The sequence below is a fragment of the Gavialis gangeticus genome, unplaced genomic scaffold, assembly GCF_001723915.1.
Source record: "Gavialis gangeticus isolate Ggan-Ray unplaced genomic scaffold, GavGan_comp1, whole genome shotgun sequence".
NCBI lineage: Eukaryota > Metazoa > Chordata > Crocodylia > Gavialidae > Gavialis > Gavialis gangeticus.
In genome coordinates this window covers 81,380,266-81,389,471 of record NW_017729025.1, presented here as the reverse complement: position 1 = coordinate 81,389,471, position 9,206 = coordinate 81,380,266, and the positions used below count along the sequence as shown (strand labels likewise).

Genomic DNA, 9,206 nt, shown 5'->3' with positions numbered 1-9,206 from the left:
AGGACCCAGGTAACTATAGGCCTGTAAGTCTCATCTCGGTCCTGGGGAAGATCTTGAAGAGAATCATCAAGGAGCACATCTGTGGGGACCTGCAGGGGAGATCTTGCTCAGGGGAAGTCAGCATGGATTCAAAGGCAGGTCCTGCCTGACCAACCTGATTGCCTTTTATGACCAGGTGACTAAATCCTTGGATGATGGTGTCACCGTGGATGTAGTCTTTCTAGACTTTAAGAAGGCCTTTGACACTGTCTCTCACCCCATCCTCATCAATAAATTAAGCGACTGTGGCATTGGTGCCTACACAGTTGGATGGGTAAAAAATTGGCTGATGGGATGCACCCAGACAGTAGTGGTGGACGGGTTATACTCAACTTGGTGAGATGTGAGCAGCGGGGTCCCCCAGGGCTCGGTCCTCAAGCCCGCACTGTTTAACATCTTCATCAGCGACTTGGATGAGGGGGTGGAAAGCACGCTGTCCAAGTTTGCTGATGACACTAAGATGTGCAGCGAGGTGGACACACTTGAAGGGAGAGAGAGTCTGCAACTAGATTTAGACAGACTACAAAAGTGGGCAGATGGGAATAGGATGGGGTTCAATGTGGACAAGTGCAGGGTGCTGCACCTTGGGAGAAGGAATCCACAGTAGACATAGGCTGGGGAGTTCCCCTCTTGAAAGCACAGAGGCGGAACGGGATCTCAGAGTCATTATCGACTCCAAGATGAACATGAGCCGCCAATGCCAGACTGCAGCCAGCAAGGCCCGCCATACCTTGCCATGCATCCAAAGATGCATCTCAAACCAGTCCAGAGAGGCGATACTCCCCCTCTATGCGACTTTGGTCAGGCCACAGTTGGAGTACTGCGTCCAGTACTGGGCGCTGCACTTCCAGGGGGATGTGGCCAGCCTGAGAGGGTTCAGAGGAGGGCCACTCACTTGGTGAGGGCAGCAGGACAGGCCCTATGAGGAGAGCCTGAGGGTCCTGAACCTATTCAGCCTCAGCAAGAAGAGGCTGAGGGGGGACTTGGTGGCTGCCTACAAACTCATCAGGGGAGATCACTAGCAAACAGGTAGAGCCCTTTTCTCCCTGGCGCCACCTGGGGTGACAAGGAACAATGGTAATAAGCTGATGGAGAATCGGTTTTTGTTGGAGATCAGAAGGCATTTTTTTACAGTTAGGGTGGCCAAAAATCTGGAAGCAACTTCCCAGGGGTCCTTGCCCCTACCTTGGGAAAATTCAAGAGGAGGTTGGATGATCACCTGTCCGGGGTCTTGTGAACCCAGCACTCATTCCCCCCTGTGGCAGGGGGTCAGGCTAGATGATCTGTTCAGGTCCCTGACTCTAGCTACCATGAAACTGAAATATTTAAACCCAAGTTAATTAAATGTAAGGGCCAATCTAAACATCACTTCAAATATAGTCACAAGTGCTGCTTGCAGAATGTTAAACAAAAAACAAAACAAAACAAAACTGCACTTCACTGGAAGAACCAGAGTGTTACTTTGCAGCGTCTGTAAGGATAGGGTTCTTCAGCAGGGCTTTTTAGCGCTGTTAGCTAAAGCTGATTCAATCAATCAGTTATTAGATAAAAGCGCTAGAAAAGCTCCACTAAAGCACCTGATCTTTATGGCTGTTGGGCACGCTGGGTTGAAGTAACACGCTCTCTCTTTTGCGCATGCGCAGGGCTCGGCACAGGAACGCAATGAGTTTAAAGTAAAGCACTGTTTTGGGGGTTGTTGTTTTCATTTTGTTTTTTAAGTGTCTGCAAGCCCCCATGGAGTCCTAAGCACCACAGAAAGGTGCTTTAGCTCAGAACAGCTCTAAAGTTCCACAGGAAAAACTTCCTTGCTGTCCATCTCATCAATGGAACCAGCTATACAGGCTTTAAAAGAATCAGGATTTTTACAGAAAATATTTTGGTTGCCTCTACAGCTAGGTAATTGCAGTGATATTATAGCACAAGTGTGTAAGCTCATGATAATCCTTTAAGAGGGATGTAACAGCACGATCAGACTGCTTGCCTGAAAAGAATAGGATTAACTGTTTTTCAAGCATACTGAAGAAAGTGCTTTGCCATCTTTCTTGACAGGGACCTGTTCCTAATGAGCCCCATGAAAAAGATGTATATGGGATCCTTTATGTTTCTAAGATAACAGCGTAAGCCAAGGCTGTCTTGGAAGCCTGCAAGGGGTTAGCATACAGTCCACAGACTCCCCCAGTAGCAGAGGTCTATGGGGTCCCTCTCCCTTCCCCATTCACTGGGGGCAGGGCAGGGGGAGGTGCCCCAGGAAGGAGGGGTGGGCTGTCTGCTTTGCCTAAACAGTGCACACAACAAGGAAGAACTGGGCTGCGTGTCCTGTTCACATTAGAGGGGCCTGGCTGCCACCAGGCAAGACATCAGGGCATGAGGGAGGCTGCAGGTGGCCTCCCATCATTCAGATGTTGGGCAGCCCTGAGGAAGGCTCAAGACAAAAGTCTTTCAAACACACAGCACTTAAGGAAAAACTGGATTTCCAAGGGGACAGCTAATAAAAAATAAATTACCATCAACTGCTCTTACAAGGGCTATTTATGGGAAAAAAACAAAGAACCTAACATTTGAGAGAGAAGTTCTGTCTGCCAAAAACAATTATAGCTACACTTGTTTCAACAATGCACGTATGTTGCTAGACAGCTGGAGCGCAGGAAGATCTCTTAAGAAGAGTTCTTACTGCAGTATTCCAGTGGAATGTATTTAAGGAGTTAAGCTGATGCACAAGGCGATGACTGGACAATCTAATAAATCAATAATGTCACACATTTATTTTAACAAGATCTAGGGAATTTTTAAGTGGGAAGTACAGACCTTTCAGCCACAGCAAGCAGACGTTCAGGACGGAACGTGCCTTCTGTGTCAATGTACATAGCCTTTCCTTCACCACCGCCTCGGTCAATGGGAAGCTAAAGGGAATAGCAAACAAATGTCACCATATTTAGCCTTTTCATTTGAGAAATGAAACCCAATTACTTAACAGTTCTACACTTTGATAGATCATATGCATTATCATTACTCTAAAGTCAGACTTCTGCCGAGATAATGACACTGGAAAGTACAAAACTTCCAAGGACAGAAAGAACCATACTTTTCAAATCAGGGCATTTCAGTGTTCAAAAAAGCATTTAGGCTCCTAAAATTTGAAAGCCTTCTTGTTACTTCAAACACCAAAAAGCTCATGTGGGCCATATCCAAAATATGAACTTTAGCATCTAATGCAAAACTTAACTCTAGATGTAGGCACCTAAACTCTCTCTCATTCAAAAGAACCCAACCAGCAACTGCGTAATCCCAGAGACCCTTGAATTGACAGCATGTCTCCCTCTTTGACCTAAAGTTCCCTAGATGCTCACATCACTGGTTCTGCACATGCCCAGACATAGTTCTGCCTGAGCAGGAAGACTACCAGATTGTACTCCACCTATCAAATCTCACAGATGTGCCTAATACCACCCTGCCTCTGTCTCTGAAAATCTGTAATACATCTACTTTGTAACAACCCCTTACCCTTAAGACTGAGTAAAAAAAAAAACAGCAAGAAGGACCCACCCATGTGTTGCTTTAATAGTTTTTCAGGGACTCTAGCAGTGAGAAACAGAATCATACATCGGTGTCAAAGCCCACTTACACACCTACTAGGAGAAATAGAATTTGGGCATTATCTCCCACCTAAGCCTCACTGGAATCCAGACTCTAGGCGGAGGGGCATCTAAATCTTCTGAGACATCCGATTCAGAACAACTTAACATAAGCACCAATAGGATCGGAGCCTTCACAAAAATACAACTGCACCCGCTTTTTTTTTTTTTTTTGTAAATGCAGCTAGAGGTGGTGATGCTGGCACCACTCACTATTATATTTAATGGTCAGTGTAACTCCTCTTTAGCAAGGCAAGTGGTAGACTTGAACTCAAATCTTCCTCCTTCCAGAAGCATTCCCAAACCACCAGGCTAAAGAGGTGGCTAGGGGCACTTTTCACTCCTGCTGAAACTCTGCCATGATGCAAAGAATGCAAAATTCATGTTACATGAAAGCAAGCACAAGTAAGAACCAGCCTCTGCAGCCTATGCTAGAGCACTCATTTAGAATGGAGGAGTCCTGCCTTGTAGCCCCAGCTCCCAGTTTTCTTTATCCAACAACTGTTTAATGTAAAACTATTATTAAAAAAAACAGTAATCCTGGCAGCAGGGAATGAAATTTAGGATTACCTCCTACTGTAGACAAATACTCTTGTGGTCACTCTTTGAGCCCATGGCCCTTGCATTCTCTGCCTAGGCACCAAACACATGGTTTTGGATTCCATGCTGGGGTCCAAGCACCTAATTTGTAGGTACCCAAGTCTTTTATTACATCCTACCCTTGGTAACCCTAATTTAAGTGGTCAAGTTGAGCATTCTGCCCTTAATATTTTATGGTACAGTAGCCATTAAAAAGTAACATGTCAAAGAACCTATTTAAATAACCTTTTTACTCTGTCTGAAGTTACTGTATCTACCCATATTGATCTAGTCTCAGATAATAAGGAACAACTGAAGCTCCCCCCCTCAAGGAAGTTAACTAAGCTTGGATATGTAAAATACAATTAGAAAGGAAATGAGCTGAGCACAGTATGAACAGCTTCATCTCTTTTTCTCTGTTGTTGGCAAAGACAGAACTTCTCTGCAGTTGAGAGAGAAACAAAAGTTTATCTTCAAACCCCCCAAGGAACCAGAATGAGGCAAGATGGATGCTTCTTATTTCTGTCATCAGAACATATTTTGTTTTTTTATTTCCATACCAGATGTATCATGTTACTTTCTTCCTATTTAAATATATTCAGGCTCTACTCAGATTATCCCCAGAGGCAAAGTAAAAAAGTGCAGTGAGATGCTGAAAGTTGCCAGTTCAACCCATGGGGTCACAGTTTTGATGGCAACTACTGTACAGATTACAGGTATACACTTTTTTCGACTACTTTTGTAGCTGCGTTCATGTGGATGACTGGAACTGTGCCTTGATTAGGTAGAGTTTAGACGCAACATATAGTTTAATAAAATGAAATACTCACTTGACAGGTTACTGCCAGTGTATGACACAGCTGTGTCTTCCCAGTGCGGAATTCCCCAAACAGCTCCGTTATGGACCCTGTCTCTATTCCCCCTTGAGGAGAAACAAAATGGAGTCACACTGTCACAGGCTCCAAATAAGTCATGAGTATAAGCAAGTAAGAATTTCAGACTTTGAGGCTCAGGCGTCACATGGTATCTATATTGGGAAACTATTTTAGAATTGATCATCTATATTTCAGAATTCTTCCTTGCAACCACTCTCTTGAATACCCAAGATTGATAATGCTGTGGAATAGAGCCCCAGGCAAGACTGTTCTGATGAAGGGAAGTAAGCTACGTTATAGGGATGACCTTTTGTTTTGGTTTTATTTTGGGAGGAGAAAGGGAGATGATAGGAGCTAATTTTCCCATTATTAAAAAAAAAACATTAAAATCAGTAATATTCAACGCTAGCATTAAAATGTCTTAACAGTGGCATTATACTCTATACAAGTGTTTTCCAACCAATGTTCCATGGCACAAAAGTTTGCCGTCAGCAACAAACAGGTATGCTGCGGAATTTTGCCATGGCAATGAGCTACAATAGGTATGAGGATGGGGAATGCCTTAACAGGTGTGCCACAGAAAATTTTTATTAATGCAAGTGTGCCCTGGGCTGGAAAAGGTTGGGAAACACTGCTCTATGTGAGCAGTGGAGTTTCTTTCCCTTTTTGATCTACTTCTGTAACTTTCTCTGAAGAGGTGCCAGCTGAATGGAACTGATCATGAGGAAGCATTATGAAAGGATATTCAAGTTAAACCAACAGAAAGCCCCTTATACCACACATGGGTGTGGGAGGCTTACATTTTCTGGAAACAATATAGTGGTACCTGAGAATAAATTCAAAAAGTGGGTAAGTAGATTTATCACCTTGAAGCAGTTTATCGAGTTCTTTGGACCCAGTGGTGATCTGGATGATCTCTGACCTCCGCTGATGGAATGCTGTTGCTGTGGTAAAACCCATCGGAACTAGTTTAGCTGCTTCTGCCTAGAGACAAGGGTAGCGAAACCAAGCTAGGTATGGGGAAAGAAATGCATACCAAGGATTCATCAGTTGTTTTAACCCCTCCTATAGTTAATACAGGAATTTTCTTCTGCCATGTCCAAGAGAAATATTTATATGTGCTAAAATTGAAATACTTGTTAGTTTATTTTCTTGAGAAACTATATGTTCTTCTTTGTACCTCATATAATGCCATTCAAAGAAATAACCTGAGCACCACTTCTGCCTATTTTATAGCAATAGAAGTTTTCACAAAACATTAACCATCTTATTCTACAGGTATGAAGCCAGGAATTTTTAGCAGGTAGATCAAATCAGAGAAAAAAAGATTGAGTTGAAATATTTTCTCAGCTTGTATTTTGATAAATGTGAAGTAGATGTTTCTTAGGTTATTATGCAGTATAAGATGTTATGCAGTATAAGAAATCAGAGTTCACCTGCAATCACAAAAGAACAGATACCAAACTGCATTCTTGTCTATTGTACCTAGCCCACAGATTCAGAGGCAAGCAAGTGCCACAACATGAACCAATAAGGCAAACTCAAAGATCTAATGCTTCCAAGTAACAACATCCGTATGCAGGAAATTACCCACATTTTTTATTCAATTGTCATGACTGCTTCATGGCTCATTTGGCATTATAGCACAGACATCTTAAGATAAAGAACCACAAAACAATGTTTTCACTACAGCTGGACCAACACTGCCGTTGTATGGGTTTAGCAATACTGGCTAGAGAAATAGTCTATTAAGGGTGTTTATTTGCCATTGCCATTATTTTCATGGGGAAATAATTATTTGCCTCTTCCAACTCCCCACAAAAAGGTTTTGTGGTTTTAGTAACCCCAGCCTGCTCGGGAACTCTTCCATAAGTTTTTTAAAAAATTGGCATTATAATAGATGAATGCATCCTAGTGATGCAAAAGTACCTGAATATTTAGCTTAATAAACAAACACTTTAGAGTACTGTTAAAAATGACTTCAATTTAGCAATAAACACATTTTGACAGTGTGCCTTTTTAGTACATTTTTATTCTCCAAGTTATAGACTTCATCATTTTTCCATGACAACAATCTTACTAGTTAGTGATAATGCTAACTCCCCACCACTTGAGGAACCAATCAGATTCTACTTCAGTATCAATAAATCTGCATAATTCTTCTCTTGCCTCCACCCATCTTTCTGAATAGGTATAAAATGATCCAAGGTTTTGAAAAAGCAGCTAGCACTCATGGATGTACAACTAGTGATGTTTTAAAGGGGCCTCGTTTCAGAAAAAGCTGGATATCCAAAACACAGCCTCTCAAAGCTTGCTAGTCACTTTATAAAATTGTGGTAAGTAGTTGTACAGTTCTGAAATTCTTTACAGGTACATAAACCTTTCATTCAAATGTAATTACCAAGATTTTGTCAGCTTTTGCTTCACTGATGCCTTTAATATTAAGTAGCTCCTTCTTCGGTGCATAAGCAACAGCCTCAACTGTGTGAAATCCAGCTTCTTCTAACTTCTTCACATCGTTTGCATTTATACCACATTGCTGAAAGGAATAAAAAACAATTATGGTAGGTACAGTGTTTTGAAAGAGACACTGAAGACCTAGAAACCCTCCAACTGTCTTCTGTAAGGACTGGATTGAGGAAAAGAATACTGAATTCCTCATTCAGTTACACCCAAAAATAGCTGAATAGACTGTTCTCCCCCTATAAATTCTCCTTTACACTATGCACTGTTTGTGTAGGTCATTATCAGTACCAAAAATAACATAGAATAGGAAGCATACATGATTCTCTTTTTGGCTATCTAGACACAGAAGGAGTAGTAATACAAAGCCATGTAAATAACTATAATTTTTAATTTTTACTAAATGAAGTTTTAAATAAGTTCAAGAAAAGGAGACCATCTTCAGACAGGATATTCAGCAAGTTAGTTGCACAGTGTGGTACAGAATGTAACCTCTTTGCTAACAGTTGCTGATTTACTTTTGTTTTGATGTACTTTATATAAACCACAGATCAGCATTTGTCCACCTTTCACATTAAATACACCTCAAGTTAAGCTTTGATGCTTTCTGTAACACTTTGGGACTGGAATTTTTTTTGACAAAAATTAGCTAGGCAAAACTAGTGGCCACTCCTAAATACAATTCTCATTGAAGAATTGTTTCGCTGCTTGCGTGGCAGCTTGTTCCTCACATAGCAACTCATTCCATACCTCTAGCCTAGATATCAGCTGGGGACCAAAGCTCTCTTCCTCTGCTGATGTATCTGCATTTGCTTCATATTGCATTTGCATGGCCATTACACCAGGTCTTCAATAAATCCTTCCTAAGGAAAAAGACACATGTGACACATTCACATGAAAAAAGAAATGTTCAAATAAGTCTCTCTTCTGTCAATGCCACCACCAAACACTTCTTTAACAGCTTCTTCATAATAGCATACAATAGGTCTCTCCCACCCCACACAGCTCATACTAATTATTTGCATCTTTGAAGGAATAAATCATTCATTTATGGGCACTCTTCTCTCCACACAGCAGCTTACCAAAAAACATACAGGTCTTCTAATAAGAAATAATAGGGGATTAAACATAGGATTCTAAAGTACTTTTTAAATCTACACGAGCCACATGATATCAAAAATTTCTTTATAGGATTACTTAGCAATACAGAGTACTATTTGAGCCTCCATGTAGCATGAAGTTTCCTTGTCACATTAAAAGATTACTTCGAAGATTTGAATCAAGACTGTACTTCAACATCATACTTGACATTGGCAGTCTTCATGCAACTAACTTAACTGCCAAACTGCACGGTATCAATACCAGTTCTTTACAGTGAAGCTATAAAGCTAGAATGGTGATTTCCCCCTAGCTGCACCTCCCCCCTGCCATTTCTTCTGAGGCTTCATAGATCTAGATTGACATGTTAAATATCAAGCAGAGGCACGGTACAGAAATCTGCAGCAGGTAAGGACACAAGGACTTGTAATGGAAAACAGATCACTCCATGAATGACATGGCTGGTATCATCAGTTCATCTTACTGATGGCAGCAGAATGACAGTTTGGGGGGGGGGGGG

The 9,206-nt window shown here is 41.5% G+C and overlaps 1 protein-coding gene across 1 annotated transcript in view; it reads right to left on the bottom strand.

The window, feature by feature from the left end:
- Positions 1-9,206, bottom strand: part of RAD51 (RAD51 recombinase) — a 21,080-nt gene that overhangs the window by 10,859 nt on the left and 1,015 nt on the right. The window contains exons 3-7 of the mRNA XM_019519011.1: positions 8,339-8,451; positions 7,527-7,664; positions 5,992-6,109; positions 5,081-5,172; positions 2,845-2,939 (exon numbers count right to left, since the gene is read on the bottom strand). Of these exons, the coding sequence (XP_019374556.1) occupies positions 2,845-2,939; positions 5,081-5,172; positions 5,992-6,109; positions 7,527-7,664; positions 8,339-8,425 (530 nt within the window). The 5' untranslated portion in view covers positions 8,426-8,451. The remainder of the gene's footprint in view (positions 1-2,844; positions 2,940-5,080; positions 5,173-5,991; positions 6,110-7,526; positions 7,665-8,338; positions 8,452-9,206) is intronic.